The sequence below is a fragment of the Lynx rufus genome, unplaced genomic scaffold, assembly GCF_022079265.1.
Source record: "Lynx rufus isolate CCGP_SWC_20201006 ecotype Redwood Valley unplaced genomic scaffold, mLynRuf1.p SCAF_12, whole genome shotgun sequence".
Lineage (NCBI taxonomy): Eukaryota > Metazoa > Chordata > Mammalia > Carnivora > Felidae > Lynx > Lynx rufus.
The window spans coordinates 59,595,554-59,613,634 of record NW_025814826.1 but is presented as its reverse complement, the minus strand read 5'-3'; the positions used below and the strand labels follow the sequence as shown (position 1 = coordinate 59,613,634).

Here is an 18,081-nt window from a genome sequence, read left to right as displayed (position 1 = left end):
AGAGGACAGGGTGCGGGGAGGGGTGAGCGCTCGTCGAGGAGTCTCTGCCCCCTGCTTCTCGCGAGCTCGGGAAACGCGGCGGCGCCTGGCCCCGTGCGGCCGCCGTAGAGTCCTCGTTGCCATGGCTCCCGAGGTCCGCTGTGGACGCGCGGAGGCGTGACTGTGAAGCGTGTACGGAGTCCTCAGAGTCCGAGCTTCTTCCCGGGCCCGCGAACCCGAGAGGCGCCATGGGCCGGAGTAAGCGTCCCCTCCTCCCTGCCGCCCTCGACGGTCCCCCTTCCGGGCATCGTCCCACGTCCCAGGGGACCCGGGCCGCCGCCGCCCCTTCCCGCCCGCGCACCCCGGCCCAACCCTGCGCTCCTCAGGTCCGGCTGGGCCAGCCCCTCCGCCGACCCGGCGGGCAGCCTTGCCTCCGCGGGGCTCAGGGTTCCTCGTCCATAAAATGCGGTGGGCGAGAAAGGCGGGGGCTTCGTGAGAGGGTGTGGTGGAAGGTCCAGGGCTTGGCGTCAGACACATCCGGTTCGGGGCCCAAGCGCCTCCTTGCTCGCCGGTGGTCCCGGGCTAGTCACTGTCTCAGGGCTGCAGCGTCCACACTGTTCGATTAGGCATCGTACCCGGGGGTGGAGGGAACCGAAGCCGGCGCCCCCTCCTCCACCTGGCAGCCTTGAGACCTAGAGCGAGTGACTTCACCCATGTGGGCCTAAGCCCCAACTCCCAAACGAAGGCAGTAATAGAACCGTTTTACCGACTTGGCTAAGTGTTATTAAGTGTTTAAAAATACACCCGCAGAATGTGCAAAGTGAGGGGATTAACATCTTTATTTGCCCGCGAACACCATCTTCGACTCTCCTCTCCTTTATGACAATTTTGTACAGTTCAGCCTAATTGCTCACTTCTGGTGGAAGTGTCATAGTGAATATTTTTAAATCAAGAGACTGTGCTTGATGATGAGGTTTCTTCCGTGCAAGAGCTGACAGCCTGGTGGTGGAGGGGGTGGGTGATTTGTGAATAGGAAAAGCCCCAATCCTAAACCAGTTGGTATTTGTTCTCACACTCCTTTCTAAACAGTAGACCAAAAAAATTAGACCAACGTTGGTAAAAATTAAACGAAAACTTTGTCTCCCACCCCTGTAATCCTTAGCTATTACAAAAGGAAAACAAAAACCTTTGTACACACACAGACTGTGTGTGACTATTTATAGCAACTGCTTTCATAGTAGCTAAAAAATGGAAACAACCCAAATACTCTTCAACATGTGGTAATGAATTGGTCGCGGGCATGATTCCATTTATTACCTGGCCCCCACAGGTCCCCACTGTGGTAAGGCAATGCTTTGTTGTTTCCAGATGTTAATGGCAGCTCAGACCTGGAGCCCCCAAGCGTCCCAGTGATTTGGTATTCCCCTTTCCCCAGGGTATTGTCACTCAAGTAAATGGCCAGCAGGCCTTTTGGAAAGGATTTGGATGAATCCTTGCCAGCTATTCTTGGGGACTCAGCCTCTCTTTTAGACAACATGTTGTCAAATAAAATACAGGACACCCAGTATTTTTATTCGCTAAATCTGGCAACCCTCGTTTCGGGTCCCAAAACTCACTAAGGCCTGGAGACTGGCAAGAAATTGTGAATTTTTATTGAAGCAACTGTCCTTCGTTTTCTGGTCATCAATCCTTGCTGTCTTTTGATTGCACAGATTGAGTAGTACCTTTGTTGGCTGAGCATCTATTTTGGCCTTAGGAATGTCATATTCTATTCACCATCTCCATTGCCCTCCGTGGATGTAGACCACTGGCCCCACTCCAACCTTGTCCCTCATTAGAACATCTATCCACCTAGCTTCTAAAGTTAAGTGTTGTTACTGACCTTCGTTGTTTTAGGAGTCTGTCATCCCAGTTTCTATCAGTTAACCCAGGCCTTTAAAAGCATCTCTTGTGGTCAGCCTTGGCCTTGTATTTGTCTAGTTTTGGGCTCAGGGTATGCTGGCTTTGTAGAATTATCTTAGCAAGCATTCTTAAATTTTCTTAAGCTCTTAAATTTTTGTACATTTTATAGAAGTGTTTTTGTACACTGGGCATTATTTTTTCTTAAATGTTTGGTAGAATTCATCAGTGAAGATGCCTGTGCTATGGTTTTCTTTGTGGAAAGGTTTGAACTACATATTCAACTACTGCGGTCGATGCAGGGCTGTTTGATTTATCTGTGTCTTGCTGCGTGAGCTTTGGTAGTTTGTGTCTTTTAAGAAATTTTCCCTTTTAATATAAGTTCTCGAATTTATTAGCATAGTTATTTAGATTACTCTCTTATTAGCCTTTTAATCCTGTATAATCTAACGTCATGCTTTCCTTGCTAATAATGGAAATTTATGTCTTCTCTCTCTTTTTTTTTTTTTTTTTTTTTTAAATTTTTTTTTCAACGTTTATTTACTTTTGGGACAGAGAGAGACAGAGCATGAACGGGGGAGGGGCAGAGAGAGAGGGAGACACAGAATCGGAAACAGGCTCCAGGCTCTGAGCCATCAGCCCAGAGCCTGACGCGGGGCTCGAACTCACGGACCGCGAGATCGTGACCTGGCTGAAGTCGGACGCTTAACCGACTGCGCCACCCAGGCGCCCCAGGTGTCTTCTCTCTCTTTACTGATCAGTCTGGCTAGATGTTTACCAATTTTATTTTTTTATGTATTTTTATTGACTTTTTCCATTGTTTTTGTTTCTATTTCACTGATTTTTGGTCTAATCTTTTTTCTTTTTTGTTTCCTTTCTTCTGCTTAGTTTGGGTTCAATTTATTCTTTTTCTAGCTTCTTAAGGAGGAAGCTAATGTTTGAGACCTTTTTCCTTCCTTACTATAGGCATTAGTGCTGTTAATTTTCCCCAACTTATGTTTTAGCCATATCACACACATTTTGATATGCCTTTTAAAAAATATATTTATTTATTTGTGAGAGAGACAGAGAGACAGAGTGCACGTGGGAGAGGAACAGAGGGAGAGGGAGACATAGAATCTAAAACAGGTTCCAGGCTGTGAGCTGTTAGCACAGAGCCCGATGTAGGGCTTGAACTCACGAACTCTGAGTTCATGACCTGAGCCGACCAAGACACCCAGGCGTCCCACCATTTTTTTGGTCTGTTCAAGACACTTTCTGACTTCCCTTTGGATTTCCTGATGTTCAGTGTTTGGTGTGTGTGTGTGTGTGTGTGTGTGTGTGTGTGTGTGTGTGTTTTCATATATTTTTTTCCTGGATTTTCCTGTCCCTATGACTCCATCATGTCTGGAACATGAAGTTCCTGCTCCTCTTATGATATAGTCCTGGTCCTTGTTCTCTGGCCTCTCTACCCTCTGGTTTTAGGAAGCAAACCTCTTTATATGCTGCCAGTGTGCTACTCTGGCTTTTTTTAACTGTCTGATGAATCATGTCCAGCCTTTCCTTTCCAACAGTGTCCACAACAGCAACCACCCAATACAGCTGTCCTTTGAGTTATAGTGCCCCCTGTATTTCTCTATTGCCCAATGTGTCACGTCACACTTACTGGTGCGATCTCTTCCATGACTATCCTCTTTGCTATAGGTTGAATGTTTGTGTCCCCCCCGCCAAATTCATATCCTCAATGTGATGGTATTAGGAGGTGGGTCATGAGCAGGGAGCCCTCATAATTGGGATTACTGCCCTTATGAAAGAGGCCCCAGAGACGTGGCTTGCTCCTTCCACTGTGTGAGATTACCATCAGTGGGGAAGCCGGATGTCCCCAGACACTAGATCTGCTGGTGCTGTGACCTTGGACTTCCAGCCTCCAGAACTGTGAGAAATAAATGTTTCTAGTTTATAATCCACCTGCTTTATGGCACTTGTGTTATAGTATTCCAAATGGGTTGACACTGTAGTGCAAGTGTTGAACGTCCCCCAGCTGCCTTGTGCCCAACACTATCTGTGCCCCACCTACCACCAGTAATGGTGTCCTCATTGCCACTCGGGCAGCCGACTCTGACTCCGGAGGCCCATCGTGGCTAGCGTCTGCCTTTACGTACCACTTCTGATATCAACCCTTCCAGGTTGGGTTGGCTGGAAGGCAGACTCTTCAATGCAGATTAGTGTGTAGGAGGTTCACTCGGGAACGTTACTGGAGTGGGTAGGGAAGGAGGCAAGACTGGGCGGGGAAGGACGTTGGGCTATGATGCATTTTAACAAAGGCCTTACCCACAAACCCACCCGGATACTTGGAGATCTAAACTGGAAATGGACATTCTGATTTTCCCAAGCTTGGGTGAGAGGGCTGGGCCCTTATGGCCCCTCATCAGCCAGTCATTGGATATGGGCTTTCCTGGGAAGGGGCGTGGCATTGGTCGGGGTGTCATTTCAGCGGAGTGACTTATGAAGAAAGTGGGCAGCCTGAGGGCAGTCCGCTGGCACCACTCCCAGCAGCTGGAGGAACTGATCCTTCAGTTTGGAAGGAGGGATCTGGGAAGTGCAACATAGTGTCCGTTGTAGCCGGAGCGCCCTTCCTCATCTGTTTATCCTGCAAATACCTACTCACGTTTCAACACTCAGCTCAGGCTTCTTCTCCATGATGCCTGTTTTGACTGTCACTCAGTAGCCCTGATCCCCCCTTTCTCTGTCCTCCCTGTTCCCTCTGTACACTTCTGTCACTGCCCCATGGCACTTCACCATGGTCTTTACTAGCACTCTCCGTGTGAATAGACACTAGAGGGTATCGTTGCATTAGGTCTTGTGTGGCTAGCGTTGCACGTTATGATGACCTCGAGTCAGTAAAAAAAGGCAGAGCAAATGAGCAATCCTGTTTTGAAAAGTGTCCATTGGAAACCATACAAGAAAGAACAGTTTAGATGCTACAAGAGGTGACCTTCTCCTGTTTGTGACCCCTTCGTCTCTTGTTAAGTCATAAATGTATCTGCTGCGTCTTCCGAGATGTTTAAACATTCTGCAAAACCTGCTAGGAACACAGATTATTGACTTTATTCTAACCTAGTGAGGAATCGAGGGCTGTTCACAAAACACGATATAAAGCCTGAAGGAATGAACACTAAGTTGGCGGCTTTGGAAGCTTCTAGAACTTTGCTCAAGCCACTGAAAAATCTTGGTAGAAACGGCAGCCTGACAACTTCCGGGACTCCAGAAACCTTCTCCTTCTGCCCTTTGCCCCGTCCCCACCCCACAAAGTCATTTTATTGCCCTCCCTGGAGTTGTTGAGAACCCGGTCGGTCATTGTAAGGAACCGAAAAGAAGCCTGGGCTGGCCGGTGAGTTTCGGTTAAACCCTCGGAATCCTTAGCAGCATTCTGCTAGTGAGAGAAGTACGAATCCGTGGTTACGCTGTCAGTGGTTTTACCCGCCACGACGGCTCCAGCCATATCTTGGTTAGCACCCCCCCGTGGGCGAGACACTTCCCAGAATCCATTCAAGTCCTGCGTTTTGCTCTGCGAATTTTTCCAAAATCAGGACGTGAAAGCACACTGTTTCTCATCCGCTACCCGGGAATGTTCTCCCTCCACTGTGTGGTGGGCATCGCCCACGCCATCTCTCTCGAAATAGCGTTATGACGACCCACTGAGACTTCCAAAGCAGTTTTAAATCCCTGGAATGACTTCGTGTAAATGCAGTGCTGTCGTATTCGGCGTAGGGCTTCCCAAAGGTGAACCGTGCTCCCGGGAGCTCGAGCACGTTTGGTCTGAATTACACGGTGCGTAGTAGAACGGCAGAATGCTTTCCTGTCGCAAGGCGCGGAACACTGTTGTCTCCATCCACCGCGTGGACGCTCTTGCACATTTCTTCCTGGGGACGCTGGTTTCCTCACTGACGTCTGCCGTTGCAGGCGGGCAGTGCCGCGTAACAGCAGTTTCCTGAGCGCCATAAAACGGTGTGCCACGCGTCAGCTTGCTTAATATGGAAGAGCCCAGAAGTAGGCCGCTGGGAGATCTTGCCTTCCTCTGTGATTCTGCATTTTCTTTTCATCTGTCCTAATTGTCTGTAATTGTTGCTGTTGGGCAGGCGTCCCTGGGGTGCCAGATCAACTCTCGGTCCCTCCTGTGTGTGCATGCACACACCAATTAGTGATTATGCTAAGGGCCGGGGCTTCCTCTCCCCCCATTCCTTTTGACTAACAGTGACTTTTATCATCTTAATTGTTGCGGCTAGGAGATACGGATCAACATAATTCCTTCCTAATATCTACATGCCTCTGAAAGGGAGCGTTTGGCAATCGCATGGAAGTGATCAAATTCACACATGCAATAGCATAATGAAAAGGGTTTCTGAATTTTAGGAAAGGTGTAGCCAGGGAATGTAGGAAGGATATTTGGTGTCCGTAGAGGAAGCTGCTGGCCTTTAGGGTCGGACAAATCGCAAAAGCCTTTAAGACTGTAGAGCTGGAGAGGCCTGAGATACCTTTAGTGTTTCTGAGACCCAGGAAGCCCCCGGGGGGCTGCGCAGATGCTGATGTTAGCTTTTGCAGGCCAGAGACGGTGATGCTTAACAAGGTGTTTTCAGAATTCCCCTGAACACATTCGACTTAACCGTACTTACCGATGACGGCTTCTGTGGGATTCAAGTTGGGTTTATATCTTCAATATGAATAACCCACTAAGCCTTCAGGGGCAACTGGGGACCCAGGGAAAGACTATAACAAGGCCCATGTATCAAGTTATAATCAAACTGCCGCATAAAATGCATTTTCCACCCTTGACAAGGAGACCTTTATAACGACCCAGAAGGCTACATTTAATACGTTTCTCAAACCCCTTGGGATCTGTGCCAGAGCTGGGGGGGCAGGGCTGGGGAGAGCTGGCTCCCCGGCCATCCCTCCCTTCTCTTCCCATCTCTGGCCCTATCCTGGCCCCTCAAGCCCACGTATGAAGGTGGATACTCAGCCTGCATATCCGTCCACATCTCAGCAAACAGCTGCTCCTTGGACACTTTGGGATGCATACCTGATGGTGTGGTCTGGGATGGACCTGGGGAAGTGGCCACTGTCGAGCTTGGAGGCAGGCCTGGGGCCCCTTGGGCAGAGAATTCTGTTGTTCCTCCACCTGGGACATGTTCTAGACGGAAGGGCATGGGCTCCGGATGGGCACATCCTCCTGGCCCCGTGGACTCCAGGTCTGATGGCGGCAAGGCCTCCAAAAACCCGGCCCCCTGCTCCATGGATTGGTGTAGTTAAGGTTACACATACCCTCTTGGTCATTGAGGGTCTTATCCGTAGTAGCGAATAATTCCCACATTTCACTGAATTCACTGAAATAACATTGGTTGTGCCGTCCCAACCCCTTCATCCCTGTTGCATCGTTGCTAAGACAATTCTTACAGATAATTACAGAGGCAGGTAATACATTTGACTTCACGCAACAGCTTTGCTGTGTCCTCAACTTGCTGTACCTGTGCATCCACTATCAGTTGACCGAAGCTATTAGAGCCAACTTTGGGAGTGGGATGTGTGGAGACTAGTTTTCATGCCCTTCTGTTAGAGGTTTGGTTTCCAGAAAGCTGTTTTCTGTTTACGCTGGTTTGCGTACTAGCCGTGGCATCCGGAGACAGCAGAGTGCAGCAGGCGGTAGGGACCCCGGGGGGCCAGGACTGGCCAGAACGCCCTGTTAGCCCCTTTGCCTGCCATTTGGGCCCGCTTCTCCCTGGGACCCGGCTGGGGGTCTGTTAGCCACCTCTGCCTGCTAGTTGAGCCAAAACGTAGAACAGCAGGACGTGCCCCGTGCATGGTGTTTTAATCTCCAGACCTTCACGTTTCCCCTGACTTCCAAAGAGCTGTCTTTGCAAGCAACCCCATCTCCTACCACCAGAAATAGCAGGGGTTCAGCCTCCTGCACACAGATGATCGAGTTCGTAGCTGTTTTCACTGTTGTTTTTTTTTTTTTTTCGACATTTATCTATTATTGAGAGAGAGAGAGAGAGACAGAGCATGAGCATGGGAGGGGCAGAGAGAGAGGGAGACACAGAATCTGAAGCAGGCTCCAGGCTCCGAGCTGTCAGCACAGAGCCTGGTGGGGAGCTTGACGAACCGTGAGATCATGACCTGAGCTGAAGTTGGACGCTGAACCGACTGAGCCACCCAGGCACCCCCTCCCCCACTCCTTTTTTTTTTTTTTAACAAAAGGGCAAGTCCACCTTTAAGAGTGTGGCATGGACGTTGGCAGCCGAGGGTGCTGTGAAGAACTCTGTCTCTGCTAGAGGAGCCTGTAGAGGTCCAAGACCCTGGGCAAGTTATTGAACCTCTCTGTGCCTCAATTCCTCAAATGCCCCCTATACGTACTCGTATGTTAATACATGCAAAGCACCTAGGACAGTGCCTGGCACTTGTAGGTGGCAACAAATGAATCTTTGTTGTCTCTTGGGCTGGACATGTAGCATTCCACTGTCCACCTAAAAGGCGGGACATTAACATGGATTAATGATCTTTTTAATAGCGCTGGAAAACATAGGGTGTCTCCGTTGTCATCACGTCTTTAACTTGGGTGTGTCTTAGGAAGGGGATCCCCGTCTTGCTCTTGGCTCCAACCGTGGACCAGAGAATTGTCCCCATTCCCTCGGTGCCCCCGTGGCAGGCCACCCCCCTCCCCCCCCGCCCCGTGCCGCATAGCACTCTGGTCAGAGGGGCAGGGACTCTTACTACCCCCCTTCCCGTGAGCGGCTCCTTTCATTCCTCCTGGAAACAGAGCTCAGGGTAGCTGCTCTACAAGATTGCAGTGCAAAATCTAGCGTGCTCCTTCTCCCTCTCCAGCTCGAGTTCAATTAATCAATGTCAGTTGAATGGACAGACCTTTCCTTACTGAACGCTGGGAGCTGCTTACACGCTTTTGGCCCCCTGGTGGCCAGACTGTGCCACTTAGTCGCAAGTTGCCCTGTCGTGGTCTCCTTAGCGGGTCTCGTCCAGTTTGGCATGATCGCACCACAGGATGTCATGTCAACATACGCCATAGCAACACTCTCATGGTCATTACCCACCAACTCTGTCTCCATCCCTAGAGCAAAATGTAGGTAGACCTTGTGCAAAAAAGGCAAAATCTCTCTGACTCACCATGGTGTCGCCAGACAAGGCAACACTTGTCTGTTCTCTTCCCCTTTGAAAATCACTCGGGCCTGGGGGATTGACATTTAACTGGGAAGAAAATCCAACGCATTCGTCATGTCATAACCTGATGATGAACATAGGGACGGAGACGTAACACATAACAAATTTTCTTTCAGTCACAGAAGATCTTATTAGACGGAACTCCGAGCACAATGACTGTGTCATTTTTTCCCTGGAGGAGCTCTCCTTGCATCAGCAAGAAATAGAAAGACTAGAGCATATTGACAAATGGTGCCGGGACTTAAAAATCCTCTATCTTCAAAATAATCTCATTGGAAAAATTGGTAAGTGTTCAGGATTTTGTTCTCATGGTTTCTTTGACGTTTTGAGTGGGGAAACCTGGGGAAGTTGCAGGGTGATTCTTAGAAGAAGACGACACGGGTGACAAAGAACCATCCGGGCAAACAGACACGGCCGGCTCTCGGGAGCCTGCCTGGACCTTTCTCTGAGTTCCCACGCTGCTCAGTCCCCTTGCCTGAGGCTCTCCAGGGACGCCATCGAGGAGTTGCGATGTTCAGGCATGTTTGTCGACCTGCCCGTTTGTAGCCAGGGTTTGGTAAAAGTTTGAAAGAAGGAAAATAGAATCCAAGCATTTGTCCTGGTTTCACACCGCTCCGTGGAACAGAAAGGGTTGCGTGGGAGTTGAGTAAACCCTCGTCAGATTCCCTGTGGTGGCTCGTTCTGCCGCGGTTACAGAGCTCGTGTCTGGGCGAGGCCGTGTGCTCCGTATTGGGTCTCGAGAGGGTTCCACACCCACACCCCTGTTTACTGCTCCAGTTAGGAATGAAGTGACGGGGAGACGGATCAGAATGTCAGCATCGTAACTGACAAAACCTTTTGGAGAAGGTGGCCCAGACTCGCGGCCACGGGGGCTTCCTAAAACCGCCCTCAGGTTTAAATGTGTCCACCCGGTCACATGCAGGCTGGGCAACCAGAGGCTGGCAGGACCCCTGCGTGTGGCAGTAGGGGGACAGGAGCGCGTCCTCTCTGCTGGTGGGGGGAGCCCAGAAGCCAGGACAGAGGGGGACCGGGCATTGCCCGGCTCCTTCTCCCAGTTCATCCATCGGATGGGTGGGCCCTCCTCACGGTCCCCAGGGAAAGAATGAGTTAAGGGGCAGGGAGAAGGGGGACCTGCTAGGTGGAAACAGGAGTGTTCCCACACTCAGGAGAGCGCAGGCCCTGATGGGCTTGATCCCTGCCTCGGCCACCTAGAAACTGTGAAGGGGACACCCGGGTGGCTCAGTCGGTCGAGCGCCCGACTTCAGCTCAGGTCGTGATCTCAGGGCTCGTGAGTTCGAGCCCCGCGTTGGGCTCACTGCTGTCAGCACAGACAGCACAGACTGTCCCTCCCCTGCTCATGCTCTCTCTCTCAAAAAGGAAAAGGGGGAAAAAAAAACCTGTGTGAAATCAGGTGAGTCTGTTAACTTAGTCTTGCCGTGTCTACACCCGGGACTGCGTGAAACAACACAGTTACTTCTTGAGCTCCGCGATCGCCCGGATGCTGTCTGCTGCCACTGCTGTTAATGTTGTCATCCACCCAGGCTGGCCACGTGGGGGTGGGGCAGAGGCGGGGGAAAAGGGACGGACATAAGGGTCACCTAAGAGTCGTGGCTCTGGCACTGGCACCAGAGGTCAGCCTGCAAGGTCATTCGAACTTGCCCCGGTGTGGTTCTCGACAGGGGTGTTTGACGACGCCCGGGACGGTTTTGGTTGCCACAGGCGTGGGGGGGGCGGGGAGGGGGTGCCGCCGCATGTCCTGTACCGTGACCCCGGGACACCGCTAACTGTCCTGTGGTGCCCGGGCTGACCCCACAGTGTTAGTGCTGCTGAGGCTGAGAAACCCTGGTGGGTTGCAAAAAAAAAAAAAAAAAGCCTGGAATCTGCATTATTTTTTGAAGATTTGTTAACATTCTTTATCTTTCTTCAGATCATTATTTTTGGCATCTTTCACTTCACCAGAGATTAGAAACTCTGGCACACTGTTCAATTAAAAAGGCTGTTAGAGAAAACCACCAGCTTTTCTGCGGGGTGGGGGTGGGGGGCATTAAGGAGCCGTCCTAATTGTAGAGATCTAAAAGAGTTCCCGAAATTTCAATCTCCACAGCTGGGTCCATCACAATTACTAATTAGCGGCATAGTATTTCAGGCCTTTTCAGAGCTGTGAGAAAGCTTACATTTCTGCTTCCAAAGTATTCTTGAATTAAACACTCTTTTAAATCCTAATAATGGGATTTTTCAGTGCTACTCCACCCATAGGCACTTAGGCACTTTATTAGCAAGCAAAAGTGTTTCTCCGGGACTCAGACTGGCTCTTGTGCCCTCGAGGTAGGAGCTTGCAAAAAAAAAAACGGTTGCCTCTCCTGAAGCTCTGTTCCTCATTGTGGGGTGCACATGGGCTCCCTTGGGGGGCTGTGCTTAGTGCTGGTCCCAGGGTGAGCCCAGGACCCCCCTGGTCTTGTTAGCCTGGGGCTCCAGCCCCCTCCCAGACCTCCTGACTTAACCTGCTGGGGGGCCCCCCAAATCTGCATTTGCAACGGCTCCCCAGTGAGCCTGAGGCCTACCTGAGAGCAGAGCTGATTGCACTGGGGGGTGGCTTTGGTCCAGGGCAAGTCTGTGGGTCTGGTAATGGCCATGGGTGAGAACTGTTTCCAGGATGGTTTGGGCTAGAACCACGGTTTGGCTGCCTCCGTTCCCGCTTGCCAAGAGTGCTGTGCGTTATTATCTGCAGAGCCTTTTCTCCCCCTGACCAATTTAACCTGTTCTTTTTTTTTACATTTTTTTTAATTTTTGAAGTTTATTTATTTATTTTGACAGGGAGGGAGGGGCAGAGAGAGAGGGAGAGAGAGAGACTCCCAAGCAGGATTCTGTGCTGAGAGTGCGGAGCCCGACTTGGGGCTCAACCTCACGAACTCTGAGATCACGACCTGAGCCAAAATCAAGAGTTGGGGCGCCTAACCGACGGAGCCACCCAGGCTCCCCTCCTTAGCCCGTTTTCCTTTTTTTTTCAGCCCGTTATTCTTGAGAGATAGTTTAAGAAATCTTCCTTTTTTTTTTTTTCCTTATCAGAAGACCCTTTTCACATTTAGAAGGTTATACATGTAACAAATGTGGGGAAGGAACAAGTATTTTGTTGTCGGCTGGTAGTTTTAACAGTAATAACTTCAGGTATTTTTGTTTAGGGTGCAGACTAGACACTCTGTTTGCACACAGAGCTTCACAAATCTGTTGACTGTTGAATGCTCCAGTGTTGCCTAGAGAACCTCCTGGAAACATCAGTATTACTTACAATCATCTAATTGCTAAGAGAAACTCTAGTAATTTATTCCCAGATCCTCGTTTTAAAAAAATGAGTACACTGAGGCTTAGAGAGATAAAGTGTTACTCTTAGGTCTACGGGGAACACGTAGGTGGCATTTTCTAAATTTTAAATGAAATGTAACAATGATAAAGGTGATGATAACTATAAATTTATCATATTTGATCTTCCTAATCTCCATGGAAAATGGGCAGAAGGAGCCTTATTGAAGTGAGGAATTCCCAAATCCACATTCCTTAGCAGGGTTTCCTACATTCGTGTCCTCTTAGAAAGGACTGTGCTTTTAGGGTGTGGTGTCATGATACATACTCAGGAGTCAAGATTTCCTGGCTTTGTCACTGAACCTTGCACAAGTGATTAATTCTCTGCACCTTCGTATTCCTATTTGGAAAAGGGGACAACAGTAATTTTTACCTCACAGGGTTGTTAAGAGGATTAAATGATATCATATATGCAAAATGCTTAGAAATATACATGGCATATAATAAGCTCTCAATGATGTTAGCTATGGTATTATTAGCAGTTTTTAAAAAAATGTTTATTTATCTTTGAGAGAGAGAGCACAAGCGAGGGAGGGGCAGAGACAGAGGGAGACACAGGATCTGAAGCTCTCAGTGCAGAGCCTGACGCACGGATTGACATGGGACTCGAACTCGTGAACCGCGAGATCATGATTTGAGCCGAGGTTGGAAGCTTATGAGCCAAATGAGCCACCCAGGCGCCCCAGTATTATTAGCATTTTTAAGTGTCCCCGTCCTACAGAAATTCTCTGACTTATTTATGCTTATCATTTTGCCTCTAAGAGCTTTTGTGTTTGTTAAAAACAATAATCCTGTATGTATCAGGGTAAGTTTGATTTCAAGTGAAGGAAACCCCAGCTTCATTGCGGCTTACCAGTAAGGAAATCACATATCTTACCCACCTGTAAGCCCAGAGATAGGACAGTCTCCAGGGTTTGGTGATGCCTTCTTTCTGCTCCCCAACCACAGTATGGGCTCCATCCTGCTGCTGGTTTCCTCGTGGCTGTAAGAGGACTGTGAGTATCTGTAAGGGTATCACTTTCTTCCCTAATAACATCCAGCAGGAAAAAGGAAAAGACCATCCCCAAGCATGGAACACAGACCTTTCCCTCTTATCTGACCGGGAGACCTTGATTTGCATGTCTTCTCCTGCATCACACGTTGCCAGGAGATTGCCGGAGGCTGGTTGGTTTAAGCCTAGTTCCTGAATTGTCATTAACAAGGGACATGCTGTTGCTATGCACTGGCCCAGCTTGGTGAAGCCAGCCTCTGGAGTTAGAGCTGGCTGGGGACAAGAGCAGAAGTGGGTTCTATTAGGAGCTATGGAGAAAGACATGGGTGTTTCTTTGGGCAACCAACAATCTCTCATGTCCAAGTACAGACACGAAAAAGCAACACGGTTTTCATAACCATAATAATGCTTAGATTCCCTTTATCATTTTCACAGTAGATTGTGTAACAATAGCGTTTATCTTGAAGGTTAATTGATTACATTATTTGTATCTTTCAGAAAATGTTAGCAAACTCAAGAAACTTGAATATTTGAACTTAGCTTTAAACAACATTGAAAAAATTGAAAATTTGGAAGGTAAGAATTTTCTTCTTACATTTTATTATGAATTAAAATTGAGATTTGCATCTAGATTTAAACCGTACTGCTTGAACAATAGGTGTACTTTTCAAATTAACATTTTACCGAAGTCTTACGTTTATTAATTATTGGTGAAAATTCAAATAATAATAGATCTATGAATTCGAAAATGGAAGTCCACTTCATGCCTTCCTAACCCAGCTTCCCTCACAGAGATAGTGGTGTTAAAATTAACCCTTGGTTGATCATGATTTCACGGTCATGAGATCAAGCCCCGCATCGGGCTCCACACTGAGGGTGGAGTCTACTTCGGATTCTCTCTCTCTCTCTGATTCTCTCTCTCTCTGTCTCTCTCAATAAATAAGTAAACATTTATATAAAAAAAAAACCTTGGTTGAATACAAGCTAGTTTTGTTTCATTTGCTTTTTATCAATGGGACCATACTATGAGTATTGTTTTGAGAATCGATTTCTTCGTGAAATTACCTTGTTCTTTCACATCCAGGAACCACGGGGGCTTTCTACCAGAATGATGGTGGACTGATTTATCTAACGATTTTTCTGCAGATGGGCATTTGGGTGGTTTCCAGCATTTTGCATAATAGGCATGGCTGCAATGAGGATTCTTCACAGTTGGCTCTGTGTGCATGTGTTTATAGGATAAACACACAGAAATGGAATTCCTAGGTTTAAATACGCACATTTTGATAAGAATTGCCAAATTATTCCCCAAAAAGGTTATATCAATTTACTTTTGTACTGATAGTACTGTGAGTACCCATTTTTACACAACCTCACTAATAATTTTAATAAGCAATTTTTTAATATTTATTTTTTTTAAGAGAGAGAGAGAGAGAGAGAGAGAGCAAGCCAGGGAAGGGGAGAGAGAGAGGGAGAGAGAAATCCCAAGCAGGCTCTAGGTTTTCAGCACAGAGCCCGATGTGGGGCTCAAACTCACCAACTGTGAGATCATGACCTGAGCTGAAACCAAGAGTTGGACACTTAACTGAGCCACCCAGGCGCCCCAATAAGCAATCTTTTTTTTAAAAAAAAAACAAACAAAGGCATTGTTATCAAATATTTATTTAAATTATTTACATCTCCCTTATTAGTATTGAGTGTCCATATAATCCTTCAGATTTTTATAGAGTATTTGCATTTCTTATCTCTACTTTACATTTATTGGTTATTTTTATTTTGGTTTATCTTTTTTAGTTTCTCTTATACATTCCAGATATTAATGTTTTGTTATATATGCTATAAATATTTTCTCTTGAGTCTACTACTTTTCCTTTGTTCCATTTATGATGCTAGCATCATTCAGAAGTATTACATTTTAATATACTCAACTTTTCACTTTTCCTTTACAGTTTCTGAATATAAATACATTCTACATTAAGTTCTAGTTTTAATGATTGTATTTTCACATTGAATATCTCTAGTACATCTCAAATTTATCATATAGAAGGATATTTTTTTGGATAAATAAAATGATGTACACATGTACACAATGGAATATTATTTAGCCATAAAAAAGAGTGGAATCTTGCCATTTATGACAACGTGGACGGACATCGAAGCCATTATGCTAAGTGAAATAAGTCAGCCAAAGACAAATACCGTATGATCTTCCTTATATGTGAAATCTGAATAATAAAACAAAACAAGACACCAAGCTCAGAGATACACAGAACAGAAGATTCGGTGGTTGTCAGGGGTGGGGGTGGGCAGAGCAGGCAAAAGAGAGGAAGGGAGCCAAGAGGTACACACCTTAAAACTATAAAATAATTCTCCTTTTTAGTGGGGTCTGCCTGGTTTAGGAATCGAGGTCATGCCGGCTTCATAGAATGAGTCCAGAAGCTTTCCTTCCGTGTCTATTTGTGGAACAGCTTGAGAAGGATAGGTATTATCTCTGCTTTAAATGTCTGGTAGAGTTCCCCTGGGAAGCCATCTGGTCCTGGACTCTTATTTTTTGGGAGATTTTTGATAACGGATTCCATTTTTTCCCTGGTTATGGGTCTGTTCAAATTTTCTATTTCTTCCCATTTGAGTTTTGGTAGTGTGTGGGTGTCCAGGAATTTGTCCATTTCGTGCAAGTTGTGCAGTATTTTGGCATATAATTTTTCATAGTATTCTCTAAATAATTGTACTTCTGTGGTGTTGGTTGTGATCCCTCCTCTTCCGTTTGTGATCTTATCTATTTGAGTCCTCCCTCCTTTCTTTTTGAGAAGTCTGGCTTGGCGTTTATCAATTTTGTTTATTCTTTCAAAGAACCAGCTCTTAGATTCATTGATCTGTTCTACTGTTGTTTTTTTTTTAATTTGGATTCTGCGTTGTTTAATTCTGCTCTAATCTTTATTATTTCTCTTCTGCTGGCTTTGTGCTTTCATTGCTGCTCCGCTTCTGGTTCCTTTAGGTGTGAGGTTAGGTTCTGTGTTTGGGATTTTTCTTGTTTCTTGAGGTAGGCCTGGACTGCAATGTATTTTCCTCTTAGGACTGCCTTTGCTGTATCCCAAAGGGTTTGGACTGTCGTGTTTTCATTGTCATTTGCTTCCATATATTTTTAAATTTCTCCTTCAATTGCCTTGTTGACTCATACATTCTTTATAGGATGTTCTTTAACCTCCATGCATTGGGAGGCTTTACAAATTTTTTCTTATGGTTGATTTCAAGTTTCATAGCATTGTGATCTAAAAATATGCATGGTATGATCTCATTCCTTTTAGATTTATTGAGGGCTGTTTTGTGACCCAGTATGTGATCTGTCTTGGAGAATATTCCATGTGCACTTGAGAAGAAAGTCAGTCAGAGAAAGACAGATATCATATGTTTTTACTCATATGTGGAATTTGAGAAACTTAACAGAAGACCAAGGGAGAAGGGAAGGGAAAAAAATAGTTTCAAACAGGGAGGCAAACCATAAGAGACCCTTAAATACAGAGAACAAACTAAGGGTTGCTGGGGGGGGGGTGGTCAGGGAAGAGGGGAAAATGGGTGATGGGCATTGAGGAGGGCACTTGTTGGGATGAGCCCTGGGTATTGTATGTAAGTGATGAATCATGAGAATCTACCCCTGAAGCCAAGAGCACACTGGATACACTGTGTGTTAACTAACTTGACAATAAATTATATTTAAAAAACTATAAAATAAATAAATCATGAGCATGTAATGCACCATATGACGACTGTAATTAATAATGCTGTACTGCATATTTGAAAATTTCTAAGAAAGTAGATCTTAAAAGTTCTCATCACAAAGAACAAACTTCTGTAATTGTGTAAGGTGACGGATGCTAAGTAGACTGATCGTTTCACAATATATACAAGTATTGAATCCCTGTGTTGCACACCTGAAACGAGTATAATGCTGTGTGTTAATTATACCTCAATGAAAAATAAAATAAAATAAGATGAATTTGGAAAATCGCATTTTTTTCTCAGGATGTCTCTTAGTTGAAATATTTGAAGCATTTATTTTTAATTGCTGTATAATTCACATGCCATAAAACTCACTTTTTTTCTATTATACAATTCAAGGTTTTTTTTTTTTTTTTTAATTTTTTTTTCAACGTTTATTTATTTTTGGGACAGAGAGAGACAGAGCATGAACGGGGGAGGGGCAGAGAGAGAGGGAGACACAGAATCGGAAACAGGTTCCAGGCTCCGAGCCATCAGCCCAGAGCCTGACGCGGGGCTCGAACTCACGGACCGCGAGATCGTGACCTGGCTGAAGTCGGACGCTTAACCGACTGCGCCACCCAGGCGCCCCTCAAGGGTTTTTAGTATAGTTACAAGGTTGTACACCCATTATCACTATCCAATTCCAGAACATTCCTTCACCCCATATGAAAACCTGTATCCACTGCCATTCATTCCTCATTTCCTCCATGCCCTACCTAGCCCCTGATCTGTTTGTCCCCACAAATTTCCCCTCTCTGAACACTTAATGTAAATGGTATTGCACAATATGTGGTCCTTTGTGTCTGTAGCATGTTTTCAGGGTTTATCCACATGTGGCAGGTATCAGTACCTCATTCATTTTTGTGGCCGAGTGACATTCCATTGTATGG

General features: G+C 46.4%; 1 protein-coding gene across 1 annotated transcript in view; it reads left to right on the top strand.

Annotated features, from left to right (window-relative positions):
* Window positions 1-227: 227 nt before the first annotated feature.
* Window positions 228-18,081, top strand: part of DNAAF11 (dynein axonemal assembly factor 11) — a 77,865-nt gene continuing 60,011 nt past the window's right edge. Inside the window, exons 1-3 of the mRNA XM_047073818.1 lie at window positions 228-237; window positions 9,201-9,368; window positions 13,931-14,008. Coding sequence (XP_046929774.1) covers window positions 228-237; window positions 9,201-9,368; window positions 13,931-14,008 — 256 coding nt within the window. The remainder of the gene's footprint in view (window positions 238-9,200; window positions 9,369-13,930; window positions 14,009-18,081) is intronic.